An 18293-nucleotide genomic window follows, 5' to 3' on the forward strand; every position below is an offset into this window, starting at 1 on the left:
GCGCTGTGCAGCCGAAAACGGGAGCCGGCCGTCTGTGGCTCACCACAGCTACCCTGTGACCTTGCCCTGGGTACCCAAGAGAGGTGATGGAAGTCAAATCAGTTTACCAAACCGAGGAAATTCCATCTTGATCGTGAAGAAAGAAAAATAAAAATAAAAACATATAAGGAATCCCATTAGACCTCAACAACAGAGACATATTTCAAACGCCGGCCTGACTGATCTGTACTAATTCCAAGAAAAAAAAATCGCTCCCCAAGAAACCAGAGGCAGCCTATCTGCAAAGTAGGTACACCCAGTAGACTTTATCTTCCGGTTCTCGGCATTTAGGTATCTTGACATACCGTGCCCAGATCAACTTTCCACACCGTATACTCACTGTCGCCACCAAAACTCCAGTGCAATCGAATGTACACATTCCCGCCTCAGAACTTGAACCCTTCCCTACTGGTACTTACCGTCTCGCACCCACATCTTCTTCGGCTTCTTGTGGCGAGTCAGACCTCTCCCATCACCAACCTTTGCCAAAATACTCGCGTTGTCGCATCAACCTGTAAAGGCTCAAGCAATGAATCATTCTTCGCTCCCCAGTCTTAATTCCACATCTCCTTCACTCTCCTCGGCACTCTCAAACAATCCTGTCCGCTTACCGTGATGCGACAACCCATGTTCACCTTCACCAAGCACAATGCAGCATTGTTGCTCCTGCAAACTCCCCAGTCTCTTATCCAGACACCAATATTCAACGTTGCACACAGAGACATGCCGGCCCACGACTCGGTACTGAGACGAGCCCAACCACCGACCAGCACGGCATAAAATGCAATGTTAGTTCCCTGTGCCACCGACTTGGCATAGGTAACGTAAACTTGAACCTGGTTGCGAGGCAACGACCTGACTCGCAACCTGCAAGACGCGACTCGCACCCGTACCAAACGTCTGCCATAATTTCAAGTTGCAGGCAATTTTTACAGACAAACCCAGACGCAACTTTGCTGAGGAATCTTGTGGCGAGCCTGGGCCCAGACACCATCCGAATGAGCTTTCAGCTGGACTGTGAACTCATCTACGGTCGATGACCTGTTTCCCTCTTTCTTCATATGAGTACTCATGCTTGATCCGTTCTCAGATTATCCATGAATCCCGACACACGCCGCGGCTGTCTCTGTAGGCAGCAGACCCCAACATCGCCAAGCTGCTCGCTTTGCCTAATCGTTGTAGGTCACGTAAAGGCTGGTCGTGCCTACACGGACCCTTTGCTAGCATCCACACTTTCTGCAGAGCTTACAATTCTTTCCACTCGTAAATTTGTAACCAGTTATCTCGCCTCTCTTCTGCTATGCAGAGTTTCTCCCGGCTCGGACAATGACGCTATCCCAGGTTGCTCAAACGCTCCACGTTTTGAAAGATGGGGCCTAGCTTCAACCCCGCCCCCGCAGCTTGGGCCGCCAAAGCTACCCCTTTCAATCCGTCAAGCTTCCAACTTGATAGCTACACTCTCCATGTGTTCTGTCATTTCTACACTGCCGATAAGACTCAACATTTCTCTCCTGCAGAGCTATCATTTGCTGATCACCAAAACTTGTCGTCGAGCGCACCCACACTTTCGATCGAATCAAATTTCAACCGCCGTCGCCCGTCATGTCGACGCTTTCGTTTGAGGAAGACCCAGCTCTCTACATCTTCACATCCCTTACAGCCGGCTCCTCCCACATAGTTACTGCTACATCACGTCTCGAAACCATTTTACGAGCTAATCGAGTGCCCTTCAAGGCTGTGGACATTGCGACGGACGAAAAGGCCAAGCGGCTCTGGGCGCGCAGAGCGGGCAAAGATGAAGGTGGCCGCATACGAAAATTGCCTGGATTATTTCAGGAAGGCTTCATAGTTGGGGTACGTCGCACAACTCGGTCGCCAACTTGCTGGGTCGACGTTCTCACAAAGTCCCACGCCGTCCCTGCGTCGCAGCCATGCTGACAAGAGCCATCATCAGGATCTCGTCGAAATTGAAGAATGGAACGAATATGGCGAACTAAAGCAACATGTCAAGATACACTACGACGAGCACACCATACCAAACATTCACAATAAACATCCTGCGCCCAAGCTGAAACGCACCGTCAAGAAAACGACGGGGAGCACGAAAGCCGCCACGGCCATTTCCGGCGCGGTTGCCGCCGGCGCGGCTGCGGCAGCAGCCTCTTCTACTAAATCGCCGACTGAGAAGGCTGTGGATGCGGCGGAAACAAAGGAGTTAGCGGTACGGTCACTTGCCGATGAAGCGGCGGCCAAGGCCAAGGAACTTAAGTCTAAAAGCCTGAGAGAGAAGGTGCATGGCGCAGAAAAACAGGAAGTGGCGGACACGAAAAGTACCGGCGTCGAAGCGAATACCGAGAACAAGGAAGACAACGGGAAGCTGGAACCTGAAAAAGACACCCAGGGTAGTACAGGCACCAGTAAAGACAGCGACAGTCTCGGGCAGGTTGCAAGTGTTGAAGGAGAGGTGGCAGCTACCAAGACAGATGGAGCTGAGAAGAGTAATACGGATGGCCAAAACGACAGCTCGGCCGATTCATCTAAGAAGGGGAAGGTTGATGAGGACGACGATGATGATGGTGATGATGGTGACGACAGCGAAGAAGATGAGGAAGATGAGGAAGATGAAGGAAATGATGTCCAGAAGGAAGCAAAGAACAAGCCCGGGTCAAAAGCCCCAATAGCCGCTGCCGCTGCAGCCACCATAGCTACAGTATCCTCTGTTGCTGCCGCGGCCGTCGCCGCCGTCACGCCATCGTCCAATCCGAACAATAAGGACGCCACAAGACCAAAGACACCCTCCAAGTCCATCAGCGCCGCAAACTCCGCCGCCCAAGGCAACGCCGCAAGTACCGGTCTCCAGTCGCCTACGAGCACTACATGGAAGAGCGTCGGCCAAGAGTCCATCGCGGCGTCAGTGCAGAGTCCCACTAGCGGCAAGTGGCGTCAGGCGGCCGCTGTGACGGCACAAGATGATGATTCCGACGACGACGAAGATAGCGATGACGAAGAAGAGAGCAGCGAGGGCGAGAACCGCGGGGCGCCTATGAAAAATACTGGCCCGCCGGCAGCGACCAAGCAGAAGGACGATGATGATGACGACGATGAGGACGTCAGTGAGGACAGCGAGGAAGATTCCGATGAGGAAGATGAGGAAGTTGGGGAAAAGAAGCCTATAGTGGCAGAACCCACCAAAGCAGTCAACCCGAAACCGACTGTCAAGACAGACAACGACGATGACGACGACGATCAGGATGAGGAGGAGGATGAAGAGGAGGAAGAGGAGGGAGAGGAGGAAAAGAAGCCTGTAGGAACAAAACCAGTAGCAGCAAACGCTGTAGAGGTAGCGAAGCCAAAAGCGACTCCCAAGCCGGCATCTGATGAGTCTGACGATGAGAAAGAGGAGAAGAAGAGGCCTGTAGGGACAAAACCAGTAGCAGCAAAGGCTGCAGAGGCAGCGAAGCCAAAAGCAGCTCCCAAGCCGGCAGCCGATGACTCTGACGAGGAGAACGAGGACTCTGATGAGGACTCCGACGAGCCTGCAGCGAAAAAATAGACTGACGGAGCCCACGCGGAGAGAGGCTTGAAAGACTTGTTTCGTTTACAAAGAGTACAATTACACATAGCCGAGCAATTTGCATTTCTAAACGCACACAACGACATATAGTTCAAGTCCCCATGCCTGCCCGGGTGTTAATGTGACCAAAGCAGGGGAAACATCTCTCTTGATTTTTATAAGTAGTACATAGAGTAAGTGGTGCACGGTCAATCGCACATGTTCCTCTCTTTCCTGATGCAAGATCACAACGCAAGAAGCGTTCCCAATAAACTGTATTTCCCATCATCATGCAAAAAGAACCTCTCCTTTCCTCCGATTCTCGCTTTTTCTAATACAAATCCTCGTCATCGCTCGCCGTGCCATCCTGAAATCCCGCCGTGGCTACGGCTTTCCCCTTGCCCATATTCACCCTCCCATTGGGCGCGCCGCTGCCGCCATCCTCGGTCGCTACCGCCTTGCCTTTGCCTTTGAGCGAGCCCGCCGTGCCTGGGCGGCTGCTCCTTGACGAGGTCGGCCTCTGCTGCGACACCTGCTTCTGGCCGGCGGCGGCGTCACGGCCGCCCTCAAACATGGCGCGCACCTTTTCGTAGTGGGCGAGCTCGCCGGCCGAAACGCTGGGGATGAGCTCCTCGTGGGCATCGAGGAAGTCACGTTCGGTGACGGTCACGGCAACATCCTCGCGGGTGGCAAAGTGGTCAAAATAGTAGGCCGTCGAGACAGGAGCCTTGTGGTGGCGGGCTGGGTCGGCATTGAGGGCGCGCACCTTGGCGTCGACGGCCGTGGCCTGCCGCGTGACAGCCTTGAGCATGGCATCGCTGCACAGCGCGTAAAAGTCGGCGCCGGTGTAGGTGAAGGGAAGTTGCTGCGCGACGGCACCGAGCGAAACGGAGGGGTGGAGTGTGAATCTAGGAGAAAAGGAGCAAGGTTAGTATAAGCAGAAGGAAGGAGGGGGGCTTGCTGGGGTGTGACAAGAGACATACTTTCGGGTAAGGGCCTCGAGAATAGTGCGCTGTTTCTCGTGCGTGTCGGACACGCCGAGGTAGAGCATCTTGTCGAAGCGACCAGGGCGTAGGAGGGCCTGGTCGAGCAGGTCGGGCCTGTTGGTGGCGCCAATGACGAAGACGCCACCCGTGTCGTCGCCGCCCGACATGCCGTCGAGCTCAGCGAGCAGCTGCGAGACGATGCGGTCCATGACGCCGCCGCTGTCGCCCTGGTTGCCGCGCTTCGGCGCGACCGAGTCGAGCTCGTCAAAAAAGACGACGCAGGGTCGGGCGTCGCGCGCGCGCTGGAACACGCGGCGAACGTTAGCCTCAGATTCACCAATGTACATGTTGAGCAGCTCGGGTCCCTTGACGGAGAAGAAGTTGAGGCTGTACTCGGTCGCGATGGCCTTGGCCAGCAGCGTCTTGCCCGTGCCTGGCGGGCCGTAAAACAGGATGCCGGACCGCTTCTTCATGCCGCGAGCGAACAGTTCCGGTCGCTCTAGAGGCAACTGGATCGTCTCAGTGATGGCGTCCTTTACGTTACTCAGTCCGCCCACATCATCCCACGTCACGTTGGGGATCTTCGGTGCGCCGATGGAGTCGGAGAAGTTCTTGCGCGCCGCCTCCACCGCCACGTCGAAGTCGGCGCCCGTCAGCGAGCGGGCGAGGGGACCGCCGGCGACCTGCACGTCGCGCACGGTAATCGGGAGCCCGGTCCCGGCCGTCTTGGACGAGAGAGCTTCAATGCGCGCACGCTGGGCGAGCGAAGCGCGCTCAACGACATCGACGAGGTCGCCCGCGACGAGAGCAGCCGTCTTGAGAGCGATCGAGTTTAAATCGATGCTTGGATCCAGAGTAATGCCGCGGTCTCCGATCACGCCACGCAAGATTGCTTCACGTTCTGCTTCGTCAGGCGCGCCCATTTCGAGTTCATGAGTGAAGAGGGCCCGGACACCATCAGGGACATCGTCGACATTATTCGTGGTGGCAATCAGAACACGGGTGTCCTCGAGAATCTCTTTGATGGTCGCTTCGATGCGATCTGCGGTGAGCGCTTCGATGTGGCGAATGAGCAGAGCACAGCAATCGGCGCCGCAACTCGCGGCGCGCTCAGCACGGGTCCTTAGAAACCCTTCTGTCTTGACGTCGCTGCCGCTGCCGCCTCCTTCGTTGAGGATATCATAGGCATCAATCGCGTATGTGTGGAGGCCAATATCTGAACATGATGTTGTGGCTAGCGTCGTTTTTCCGATATTGCGGTGTGTTGATGTCAGCAGAACAGCCACTGGCGGCATCTTGAGATGGATTGCCCGCTGGCTGGTCGCTGCGATCAGCAGCTCGCGCAGTTGTCTTCGTAGAGGTGAGATGTGATCCTGTTTAATTATGGAAAGCGGCGGCGGTGCCGCAGAATCGCTCTCCGATTTGGGGGCCTTTCGAAGACCCAGATAATACGGCCAGGTGCTATGGCTGGTGCCAGGGATACGACTTGTCACGAATCCTGACCCATGCATGGCCACGGTTGAGCTGTCAATGCACGCTACAGAGCCCCAAAAGCCTTCCGCAGTACCGTCCTCGTCTTCGTCAGATTTTTGAATCTGGATGTGGCCGACCTTGAACCACGCGACGCCATCGTAATGGGAGCCCTCAGCCTGCTCACTAGTGGTGAGGGCCATAACATCGTCCACCTCAGAGCCTCCCGCACCAACAGCCTCCTGTAAGGCGCGACCGAGTTGAGAATCAACAGATACGGCAATCAAATCACCGGAGCGCACCAATCGCAGCTTGTCAGCAAAGTAATGCTTCAACCCACCGAGGACCGCTGTCTGGTAGGCTCGTTCAGCAGAAACTGGAGTTCGCACATGCTGGATGGTAATATCGCGAGCGTATGGCGGATGCGCTGCACTGGCAAAACGTGGATTTGTACCCTTGCCTTGGTAGGATGATTTCTTCAGGGCCGAGATCCTCAGGTGAGTAGCATTTTCGAGGTTGGCGAGGAGCACGGGCGAGGCGTATGCGGCCGGGCTAGTCGGCCGCTGAACCTGAGATTCAAAGAAGGACATGCGGCGCTCACTACCGCGCGAGCTAGCTATCCTGCTGACCGTGCGGGGTGCCGAGTAACCTTCTGGTAGCCCAAAGACTCTGACTGGACGCCAGATGGCGGTCTCTGAGTCGTTGTGTCCAAAGCTGCCCAGTCCAAACGCGCCAAAGCCATTGGCAGGTGGCTCTTCGGCAACCTCAATACGAGCCCAGTCGCCAGAAAAGCATCCAATCTTGGACAGTGAAGACATGTCAACATATATCCTAGCCTCTTCATCGTCCTGTGCGGCGGGTTTCGGGTGTAGAATTTCGGAGGGGATCGGTCGCTGGAGCCCGTGTGCCTTGAACAGACGACCACGGGGTCTATCAGCTCGCGCCGTGGTAGCCGTGAAGTTGGAGAAGACAGAGCCTGGGGTCTGAATGCCGCTAGTCTTGCGACCTCGCAGCGTGGCGACTGTCATAGGGGTGCCAGGCCCCATGGTGCCAGGTCCATTGATGTTGGTGGCGTGCAGCTCTGGCGCTTCAAGGGAGATCATATCGTCCATGGAATCGTCAGAAAGCTCGTCTTCCTGCTCAGCGCCAGAGAAGTCAGTCTCTGTTTCCGTCGCTGTCTCGGTCTCAGTCTCATCAGGAGGTGCATCGGTCTTGTATCGCTCTTCAGCAGCAGAAAAAAACTGATCCGCACTGGTGTCCTCTCCATGATCGACGGTACCGTTCAGCTGGCTCAGAGATGAAGCGCTACGTTCTTGTCTTCGGTGGACTCGGCCGCGCATGAGCACAATCTTGGTGTTTGGCGTGAGAACACCTTGCGCGACAGGCTCACAAAGCATTATCTTGCCGGGATTCGGTGGTAAGTGCGTTACCGCGTGCGGTGGCAGCGGCAACGGAAATAAATCGCCGGAGTGCACAACCTTGAGCGTTCCGAGAGCGGCTCGCAGCGCAGTCATGAGACGGTCTTGAGGCAAGGTGCCACGTGAGACTTGTTGGGGATGTTCTCGGAAAAAAGTGCCTTCGCCATTTTCGAGGCGCTTGGTGAGCTCACTCTCCAGGCTCACAAACACTGTCTCGAGAGGAACAGCAGCAACGTCGAGGATCAGGACCTCGATTCCGCTTCGGCTATGGCTGGTGAGCTTGGAGGGAGCGATCTTTTGGAGCGTGACGGCGAAGCTCTGAAGGGCAGGCGATGAGGGCGAAAACTGGACCGTCGAGTGCGCGAGGCTAGAGGAGCGAACAACGGGCACAATGCACCAAGCACTGCCTGTAGCGGAGGCGTTTGGTGTCCACGGCGCAATGGCGACGTGGAAAATATCGGGGCCGTTTCCGTCATCAGTGTCTGCAATCTAGGGTCAGCAACAGCGGCGACTTGCAGCGCGTCATTGTGCATCACATACTCCGAACGTGAGGGAAAAGGTCTGCAAAGAGATCTCCAGAGAGAATACCGACATCGCTCTTGATATGATCGTCGAGGATAAGGCGTGAGGTGATGGCAGGCTTGTCGGCACGTCGACGACGCAGCTTGTGCCGCGGAACGACAGCTGCCGCACTACTCGAGGCCGTAGTCATTATGGCGGCGTTGGATGGGGGGATTCGGTTTGTTCTCGAGAGCAGGGCAGGAAGGTCTCCTTAAGCTGGGCGCTGGCTATGAAAGATGATGCAGAGCTCCGGTTAGCCGCCCCGCAGCATAGCTCTCGCCGGAGCAGGTCGAGGAAGGCGGGACGTGGTTCGGGTTCCAAACGCGCGCGGGAGGCAGCGAAAGCAGCGGTCTGCGAAGCTGCGCAGCTATATGCGGCGCGAAGCTTTGGAAACGGTGCAATTGAAGCGCAGTAGCGTTTGGGTCAGTGTGCAAGAAGCGTTGAACGAGTAGAGAGGTTTTGGAGGAGGGCTACGGCTTCGGGCATGGCTCGGTTGGATGCGACCATGGAAAGTGGACTGGAGCAGGCCTCGGCAGAGCTGTGCAGTTTGCTGGGGTCGTCGGCCTTTGGCATTGACGAAAGAGGTTAGTCAAAGCTACAGGGGAGCTTGGGGGCATTTCGGGGTAAAAGCCCGCTATACTATGTATGTAACTACTAATACCAGTACGGTTCAGTGTGGCCGGCTTGTCTGGGGTAGGACAGCTTGTGACAGCCCCAGCAATTCATGCAATCATGGTAAAAGTTCTGGGTCAAGGTCGTGGGCAAACATTCACCATGTGATGACTCTACTGCCTCGAAGTTGGAGGACGAATTCATATCAGCTCCGTGAAAGGATGCGTGTGACAAAGACTATTTCAACGGCTCCTTCGCAGCACTATGTTCAGCACCCACGTGGTTTGTTCAGCAGCATAACAAGGATCAAAATGATGGAAATAGCAAATGAACAACGAGAACTATTCTCCTTCATGGTAATCAGCGTCCGAATCGATAGAAATTTACCATTTGGTGACTTTGTATGAATTAGGTATGACCATAAACGTCTATAGGGTAGTTCACCAGGACAACAGCGGCTCAGTTTTAGATCAAGTCAAGTAATCTTCCAAGGCCAGTTCAATATTTGAGAAAAATATTTCTGTCCGAAAAAGGAGGAGCAGTAAACAAGGGGGGGCGGACACCTCAATCTTAACATTGAATTAGGCCATGCTTGTTGTCCTCCACATCTTTATTCTCCGCGAGTCCATAGATTTCAACGCTGGTTTTACGTCATCTACTTGGGGTCCGCAACAATATAGACATAGTGAGACACTCTGTAGATTCCAGACTATAGTGCCCAATTGGGACCAGAAAATGCAAAATCATCTCACAAATGTTTTCGAGTCAAAATTTGGAGATTTTTTTTCCAATTGACACTGTCAAAAGTCCCTATCCTCAAGTCGAGGCCAAACAATGCTCTTTCACATGCGCCTCGACTGCAAACGCCAACCCCAGATTTAGCGGGCCTGCGCCTTGCCCCTTAATGTTTTGATGATCTGCATATTAACATAGGCTTCCTCTTTGCGTGAGCAGATTCCGTCATTTGCTTGCCATTGTCAAAACGGCGTCTGTGGAATTGTTGTGGTGCAGTTCGATACCGTTTGCCAGGCCTTGCGGCCTTCATCAACACCCTCTCGGTACAATCCACCTCCTGACACTTGACAATGGTAGCAGCGGAGCAAGCCCCTACCGTGACGATACCGCCGTTGACTTCCATTGGCACAGTTCAAGGGCGCCCGAGTCTTCAGAGCGGTCTCAGGTCCGGCATGTATCCAGAGGGAATTGCCATCGGGGCGCAAGATAGCCAAGGCAGCGTCACGAAGCAGCAGGAACAGGGTATCCACGAGCAGCAAGGACACTCAGACCTAGATGAAGCCAACACCTTACATATTACGAGCCTGTTTGCAAAATTACCCACATACGAACCACCAACAACCGCCAAAAAGCTTAAATACCTGCTCTTTCGTATCGTTTCCTCAGTCCTCAGCCTGCTCTTCCTTCTCAGCATTGTCATGGCGGCCATGATTACCAGCATCCCAGCCGTCCTTCACAAGGCCTTTTACACATGCACCTTCCGCAACTACGACGAGAGGCGCGTCTTCTACGACGAAGAGAAGCGCCGTGCCGAGACACGGCGAGTCAGCGAGCGGTCCTGGAAGCGGCGCATGTCCTGCAGCGACGGCCCTGTCGAGGAGGAAGGCCTGGCTCAGCGCTACAAACCCACCGAAGGCGGCCGCGATCCCATCATCAGTGATGTAGCCTATTATGCGCGAAGGGTCGGCCTCGACGTGGAGAAGATCAAGGTCAAAACGGAGGACGGGTTCCTCATCGATCTCTGGCATGTCTACGACCCGTCAGAGTACACCACCGCCAAGGAACCGTCCGCCGACCGGCACGTATTTCAAGAATCCAAGATGCGGCTCAAGAGCCCCGGCGCCAAGCGCAAGGCGCCAGTCCTCCTGCTACACGGTCTTCTCCAGAGCTCAGGCGCGTACTGCTGCAACGACGACGAGTCCATGGCCTTTTGGCTCTGCAAGGCTGGGTACGATGTATGGCTGGGAAACAACCGCTGCGGTCTAGAGCCCCGGCACGAGGTACTGCGGACGGACGACCCCCGCCTGTGGTGCTGGAACCTGACTCAGATGGGTGCTTTTGATCTCTCCGCCCTGATTGACCGGGTCCTGCTTGATACAGGCTTTCCGAAGCTGGGCTTGGTCTGCCACTCGCAAGGCACCGCGCAGACCTTTGTTGCCTTGGCAAAGGAACAACGACCAGAGTTGGGTGATAAGATCTCGGTGTTTTGCGCGCTGGCCCCCGCAGTGTATGCCGGACCGTTGATCAATAAGGCTTACTTTCGGTTCATGCGTCTCCTGTCGCCGGTGCTGTTCCGTCTCGTGTTTGGCATCCATGCCTTCATCCCGTTCATGATGCGAATGCATGGGCTGGTGCCGCCGACCATGTACGGCTGGCTTGGCTACAAGGTCTTTGCGTACCTTTTTGGATGGACGGACGGGCGGTGGGATCGCGGCCTGCGCGATCGGTTCTTCCAGTTTGCGCCCGTCTATGTCAGTGCCGAGACAATGCGGTGGTGGCTGGGCATCGACGGCTTTGCGAAGCACAAATGCGTCCTGGCCACCAAGGAGACGGTCCGTAGCGAGGACAAGGTCGACCAGGAGGACGCTCACGAAGCTCACGGCATCGTCAGGGTCAAGACCGAGGAGGATATTGAACTTCGGCGGCTTTATGGGCGAGGCGCTACGGCATGGTATGATGAAAAGGCACCGCCCATGGCTTTATGGGTCTGCGAGAATGACGAGCTCGTTGACGGGAGGCGGCTGCTGCGCCGTCTCGGCAACGGCCGGGAGCCTCATGTGAGGCTCGTTCACAGCAAAGTCGTGGCCGGATACGAGCACTTGGACGTTTTGTGGGCAATGGACGCCGTGGAGCAGGTCTTTGTCGAAGTACGCGAGGTGCTGTGGAAGACGTGGCCGAGCAGAGATGGATGCGTCGTTCCAGATGGCTGTGAGGGATTGGCCGAGTGGCAACCAGAGGTCGCACAGCATACAACACAGCCGCATATACCCGAATGTTGATTAGTTAGACAAATTTATCCAGGCGTTAGAGTTTTAGAGCCAGATCTTTTTGTGTTTTTTATACCTTTGTTGCAATATTCTGCTGCGAACGATATATAGGTGTGATGGCTGATCCACGGCAATGAGCACAATGAGCCAGTGAGCAAGAAATTATATGGCACAAAAGCCAACGCTGTAATTTTTAAGTTCGACTTCGGAGTTTCGTTATTCTGTCGTATTCTATTGACAAGGCCCTACGTTACAATGTATACATGGCCCCAAACTTTTTAATATACAGGTAAAAGAAGTGCAATACAACCCAGTGTTGTACAAGTGTGTCATGCAGGGAGCCCTGTCCCAAGCTTCTGCGCGAAAATAGTGTAGATGATGTCATTATACATGATCAGCCCATGCGCTCGGCCTCCTCGAGCAGCTTGTCAACGCTGAAACGGGCGTCGCCGGCAGCGAACCACTCGAGCAGCTGCTGACGGGCAAGAGCGCGCTCCTTGCGCTCGCCGTCGAGCTGGACGCCGGCCTCCCATGCGCCGTAGAAGCGTTGGAGGCACATGGCGAGCCACTTGGCGTGCTCCGGGCGGACGCCGCGGTCGTCCATGAGCTGGCCCTGCATGAGGACGAGGCCCTTGTCGGCGGCGAGGTCGAGGTGGTGGGTGATTGTGGTGTGCGGTTGGGCAAACTCGCCGCGGGTCTTGTACTCTGCGAGCTGGGTGAAGAGGACGGTGCTGGTACGCGAGGCGGCGTCAAACACCCACTGCAAGAAGTGCATCTCGGCACCCTGGGTCTCGTGAGGTACGGGCAGCACGAATTGCGGCGCGCGGCGCGCGAGGTCCTCCATGGCGGCGTACGTCGCGGCGGGGATGACGGCGCAGAGCTGCGAGGGCGATGCGGCGTGACGGAGGCGCCAGATGGCCGTAATCTCCTTCTCAGGCAAGGCGCGCACCTTTTCGAGATCGAGGATGTCGTCGAGCGTCTTCACGGCGGGCTTCTCGCCCGACGCCACGGCCCTGCGCGCGGCCTCACGCTGCTGCTCCTGGCGGGCAAGCTCCTCGGGCGTCTTGGTCGGGGGCTGCTGCTGCTCGCGGTTGGGCTGGGCGACGGGCGTGCCCTCGGTCTGGGGGATGAACTGGTCAATGGCCGGGTCGACGGCTCCCTTCTTGCGCTGGGCGAGGATTTCGTCGGCGTAGGCGGCGCGCAGGGTGTCGATGGAATCGTGACCCTCGGCACGGGCCTTGCTATTGAGCTTGTCGCGGTACTTGTCGAGCACTGCCTGCGGCGTGGCATGGTGGGTAGCGAGGAAGCGCACGTCGTGGACCTGCGCCCAGCGACGCTGCACGGGGAGCAGCCGGCGCCCCAGCGACGGCACTCGCGACCCGGCGGCTGTGAGATGGCGACATACGAGGCCGCGAGCGGAAGAAGCAGCCATTGCCATGATGGAAGGGTCGAGGTTTGTGACAATCGATTGAACCAGGATGAGGGGCGGCGGCGGCGTCGAGGAAACGCAATTGGATGGTTGGTCGTTATATTGGGATGTTCAAAGCTCGTTACCTTTTCGCCGTTCAAGTAGGTGTTGGAGACGATTAGTGGGGCAGCTCGACGTCAGAGGGTCCACCCACCTACGGCGAATCGAAGGCTGCACCTCAGCAAGATGTCAACGAGCCACGGCAACACGAAAGCGTTGCTCTATTCTCCCTTTCTTTGTTACATGTACTAATAATGGCTTCAATAGATTTGTAAAAAGAGAATTTCCAAGTCTGAAGCTTCAGAAAGTATATCGTAGAGTTATCTTCCAAGTTATTTTCCTTTTGTAGTCTATGCTTTAGGATGAATGAATATCAGTAGTCCATGTGGCGGCGACGGCTTCTTCGGGCCCAGCTGATAAGTATTTCCAGCGGCCTTTTAGCGGGCGCGCCTGGGGCTGATTTGCGCTGGTTGGGCCTGTGATTAGCTCGCTTATTCCCCTGTGACTGTTTGGTCACCTGCTAAAGACTGGGCTTGTTGGGCATTTTTTCGCCGCCGCCGCACCGCGGTCTTGGGTCGCTTCCAAAAAGCAAAGCTTCTTGGCTTTCTCCATCTTGAGCTGCATGGTCAGCCTGACTGTTTGTCTCTGCGGCCTGCCTCTTCTTTCGTCATCTTCTTCTTCGTTGAGACGTCATTTTGTTGTAGTGCCTGTCCCTCTGTCTCTTGGTGCTTCAAGGCAAACCCGTCCTCTTTCTGTTGCACTCCGTCCTTCGCTTATCTCGATTTCCTCTCCGCGCCTTGCCTAATTCTCATGCTCTTGTCCTAGTCTTTTTTCTCCCACTTCTTCCGGCTCGTCAACCAGCGTCGTTGATCAACCCCGCCTCGCGGCAAATGTCGACTGTTTGAGCTTGTCAGCCCTGGGACAATTTTGCCCTTTTGCATTGCATAGCCAGTCCTTGCCGAAAGTGTAAAGGATTCAGTATTGTTCCCTTTTCCCCTTACCCCTGTAGCTTGCAACATGGCCGACTTTCGACAGCTTGCGCTCGAGTTTGTCCTCGCCGATGACGAAGTCAAGCAAAACTCCTTTGCCAAGCAGGCCGCGCAAGGCAAGTGTTTTCCACATAATAAATATGGTGCTCTACGAAAAACTTCTATTCTGACATTCTACCAGAGCTTCAGAGCGCCGTACCTGCGACAAATCCCGTCGCCCGTTGGGTAGAGTCCGTGCAGGCCTGGATGCCAGGAACCGGCGGTGACAGTCAGGATTCTCAAGAACAGCCCGATTGGACGGCGCGAGCTAAAGGTATGGCCTCTCTTGTGAAAGTTGGCGGATTTGGTATACTGACCCCAACAGCTTTAGAATTTCTCTCGCAAACCCTCGTGTATGTCGGCAATGACGTTTTAAAGGCCAGCCAAGGTACGTAGCTGAACTTGCGACGTCGGCTCACGCCCCTCGCTAATCACACCGCACACAGTGAAACTCTTGGTTGGTTTTTTCGGTGCCATGTTTGATGTCGACCACAAGGCAGGCGTCTTACCGTCTGCTTCGGCCCTCTCCAAAATTGTCGCCATGAAATCGTTCCAGCCCTCGACCGGTTACGACATCATTCGGAAAGTGTGCGCGCTCAAGGACGACTTCCCTCGCCAGATAGCAAAGACTCGACTGGCAGTGTACCAACTGCTGCACTCCCTTATATCGCATAAAGATGTCGCCGCCAACATAAAGCGCCGCGACGACGCTACTGGCTTCATTGTCGAGTTAATTGATCTCTGTCGCAGCGAGCGCGACCCCGACTCCCTGCTCGTCTGGTTCGATATCCTATACACATATATGCTCCAATACTCTCCCGAAAAGGACGTCTTGGAGCATGTCTATGGCAGCTTCAAAGCCTATTTTCCAATCACCCTACCGCGCACTGCGCAGAGCAAGGTCACGCCGGAAGAGCTCAAGTCTCAGCTGCGCAAATGTTTTTCGGCCCACCATGCGCTGGCAGACAACACCATTCCGTTCCTAGTCGGGAAGCTCGACCAGGGAGATGGCGTCACTGTCAACGTAAAAGTTGATGTGCTGCGGACCCTCAAGGCATGTTTGGAGCAATATGAAGACCCCAAGCAGTCTGTCGTCCCCTTTGCCAACCGGATATGGGGCAGTCTCAAGTATGAGGTTCGCAACGGTGAAATTGAAGATACCATCTGGGCTACTCTCCAAGCTCTCAAGGCTCTCACGACTCGTTTGGGCGGGGACGATCTGCGAGACTTTACCCTCAATGTAACCCGTGACTGTGTCAACGATCTCTCAAATGCCATGTACGCTGGTGCAGCAGGCCGACTCCTTGTTGCCATTCTGAGCGCATCACCAGGTGCGTTTGTTCTCATGGTCGCCCCGGCTGTCACACACATCAAGGAGAATCTACGCCACCCCAAGTCTGAGTCACACAGCCGGGATCTTTTGAGATTGCTAAGAGTCATTCTCGAGACTCGCATATTGTTAATGAAGCACACAATGAATGCTGAAGACCTCTCCGACTTTGTATCCATCGACTCTGTCTTCAACAGCCTCTATAATGACGTTTTTAAAGCTTCATTGATGACGATTCAGAACGCTACAGCATCCAAAGAGGATCTCATAGTCGGCGCGGAGGCTGTCCAGGGAGCTGCCGTACTTCTCTGCCAGCGGGCGTCTCCTGCTACCAGAAGCACAGAAGAAAACACGAGATTGCTGTCTGATGAATCTTGCGCCGAAGTGTCTGATTTGCTGTTCGAAATTACCACACGACACTCGCAAGACCCTCGGCAGTATCCTTCCGCATCCGATGAACTGGTCAATGAGACGGCAAAGTCTCTTCAGCGCATTGTTCTGGACTTACCAACCGCTTTTGCCACCTTATTAGAGAAGGGGAAGACCATCATTCACCAGGCTTGGGAGGTACAGGGTGCCGACGGAGCGAAAATGATCCAAGATTTAGGGTCCATGCTAGCATATGTTGGCTGCTCTGAACTGCCCTCACCACCTTCACCAGGACTTGATCACTTTGTTACGCTTATTTCCGCTTTGACAAATGAGCTCTTGCAGGCTATTGCATTCAAGGCCGACAACAAGCTCTGGTGCTCCCTGGTTGCCGGTATTCAGTCAGCCTGCCGCTACTTCAATGATGCTTGCTTCAAGCAAGACTTGGATCGCAACCAGCTGCGCGTGTCTACCACATGGCTAAGTGACATCACTAATCTGCATCCCGAACTCAAGAGCGTGGGCAATCCTGAAGTCAGCCTTGAAGTGAATATGCTGAAATTCAGCGCCGTCAAATCCATGGTAGAGGTTTACGGCGAATTTCTTTTAATCACGTTATTCATTGTTAGAACGCTCTACCGTAAGGCAGCCCACACAACAGGCAATATTGGCAATGAAAGTATAGTACTGAGCGACGACTTTCCTCGCGACGACCAGTTTTCTGCTTCGCAGTACTTGTACCTTATATCCAGCCTCGCGAGCTTCGTTACACACAAGTTTACCGAGACACAACAAGCAGCATTAGCTGCTGAGACATGGGCTATTAACCTGTTCCAAGACGGTTACGCAACGACGCCGAGCTCATGGAAGTGGCTTGTAAACGGTCGCGTAAACTCCTTGACATTTGGGATCGTGGAGGCTCTGCACCCGGCCAGAGTTGCGAAATTGGTACGTAGACTCGGTCACTCCTTCTCCCCTGAAAGCATGCTAAGGTTGTATAGTTTGACGGCGATATTGGCCAACAAATGCTTGTTGCTATCATATCGAGTACGGAGAGAGACAACAGCGCTACTGCAACTGCCGTATCCAAGTCTATACTGAGCATTCTTGCGAACAAGTATACACTGGAGACGGCCGAGCCAGTATTGGATGCCATCAACACACAACTGGCTAATGCGTTGCTCAATTCAGAATATTCATCCATTGACAAGGCTATCCCAATTCTTGCTATTGCGGCTGGCTTGCTGCGCCGATACAACGGGAAACAGACGCAGCGACTAGTTGAACTTATCCGTGACAGTCCCAAGAACAAAGTCATCGGATTTCACATAGCTCGCCGACTCGAGCTCATTGCCGCCCCACAGACATTTTTATCCAAAGAAGCGTATGCAGTTGTCAAACCGCTATGGATACAGAAGCTATATGTCCAGATGGCGCAGCCCATGCTGCAATGTGCACTGTCCGCGAGCGAGTTCCCTTACGATAATCTAGCCAAGACCAGCTTTGGTCTCGGCGTGTTGATGCTCGTGAAGCACATGCCCTACTCTATATATGAAGATGACGTTGAAAAGCTGCTACGCGTTGCCATCTCGGTTGCTCAAACAGTTGGTCTCGGCACCGACACACTCGCATCACTTGACGTGCTCAAGACGTCGTTGACAGAGGCGCCTGAGAAGTCACAGGACCATATTCGAAGCATCATTGGAATTTGCACGAGCACATTTGCCGTCGACGAGACGCACAATCCAAAACCTGACTGGGTACCTGAGGCTATTGCCGCATCGTCACAGGACCCAGAGACACTAGCTCGCTGTAGCAAGACTGGGCTTCAAATCCTTGGTGGCCTGCCGCGACTGGTCGAGTCGCGCCACCTCCTGGCATATGTGCCGCAGGTAGAGCGACACCTCGCCGCAGCCTGTGGCCACAGAGTACGTGAAGTGCGTGCATCTGCCCGTGCGGCACGCGTGGCATGGGCGGAAGTAAAATAAAGACATCAGGCTATGGATGTGTTCAACAGCGCGATTGGCTCTACCCGAGCATCTCATTTCGCCGCGTTGAACCAGAACAGCCACGCTCGAGTTTTGATAATCGACGTTTTAATTTTCAGTTGGCTAGAGTTTATTGTCATGAATGTATGAGTGGAAGAATGGTTGATGTTGCCCTTTTGTGCCATGATCATTCATGCAGTCGGGGCAATCAGATCTTGATCTTTTGGCAATATATAGATGGGTGGAAATACCATTTTGTTTTTTTACTTGCATTTTTCTTCTGGTATCATTCCACTCTTTTGAGTCTCTTAGTACATTACTTGTTCATGGCAGCAACAATGTATCCGGGTGGAAGAAAAAAACAGTTTCGCTGAAAATAAGACCTCTTCTCATTACAATGATTCGCAGCAGACTTTGGCACAACCTTTGTTACCAAAAATCCGCGATGCCTCGATTTCCCACCATTGGC

The 18293-nt window shown here is 54.5% G+C and overlaps 5 protein-coding genes across 5 annotated transcripts; 3 read left to right on the plus strand and 2 right to left on the minus strand.

Moving 5' to 3' along the window:
* Positions 1-1641: 1641 nt before the first annotated feature.
* On the plus strand, positions 1642-3592 carry V2A60_001500 (uncharacterized protein; the record flags this gene model as incomplete). Its single annotated transcript, XM_083252860.1, has 2 exons — positions 1642-1893; positions 1994-3592. The coding sequence occupies 2 exons, from the start codon at positions 1642-1644 to the stop codon at positions 3590-3592; spliced, it is 1851 nt and encodes a 616-aa protein (XP_083108986.1).
* Positions 3593-3923: 331 nt separating this feature from the next.
* On the minus strand, positions 3924-8178 carry V2A60_001501 (AAA family ATPase peroxin 6; the record flags this gene model as incomplete). Its single annotated transcript, XM_083252861.1, has 3 exons — positions 3924-4500; positions 4576-7948; positions 8007-8178. The coding sequence occupies 3 exons, from the start codon at positions 8176-8178 to the stop codon at positions 3924-3926; spliced, it is 4122 nt and encodes a 1373-aa protein (XP_083108987.1).
* Positions 8179-9724: 1546 nt separating this feature from the next.
* V2A60_001502 (Alpha/Beta hydrolase protein) lies at positions 9725-11653 on the plus strand (the record flags this gene model as incomplete). Its single annotated transcript, XM_083252862.1, has 1 exon — positions 9725-11653. The coding sequence occupies one exon, from the start codon at positions 9725-9727 to the stop codon at positions 11651-11653; it is 1929 nt and encodes a 642-aa protein (XP_083108988.1).
* A 382-nt stretch (positions 11654-12035) lies between these two features.
* On the minus strand, positions 12036-13079 carry V2A60_001503 (ATP11 protein-domain-containing protein; the record flags this gene model as incomplete). Its single annotated transcript, XM_083252863.1, has 1 exon — positions 12036-13079. One exon carries the CDS (start codon positions 13077-13079, stop codon positions 12036-12038), a length of 1044 nt encoding a protein of 347 aa, XP_083108989.1.
* Positions 13080-14126: 1047 nt separating this feature from the next.
* Positions 14127-17824, plus strand: V2A60_001504 (Dos2-interacting transcription regulator of RNA-Pol-II-domain-containing protein; the record flags this gene model as incomplete). The annotated part of the gene is made up of 5 exons (XM_083252864.1): positions 14127-14214; positions 14280-14411; positions 14463-14525; positions 14584-16784; positions 16838-17824. 5 exons carry the CDS (start codon positions 14127-14129, stop codon positions 17822-17824), a joined length of 3471 nt encoding a protein of 1156 aa, XP_083108990.1.
* Between the last annotated feature and the right edge of the window lie 469 nt (positions 17825-18293).

The sequence above is a fragment of the Cordyceps javanica genome, chromosome 1 (assembly GCF_051103115.1).
Source record: "Cordyceps javanica chromosome 1, complete sequence".
NCBI classification, from domain to species: domain Eukaryota; kingdom Fungi; phylum Ascomycota; class Sordariomycetes; order Hypocreales; family Cordycipitaceae; genus Cordyceps; species Cordyceps javanica.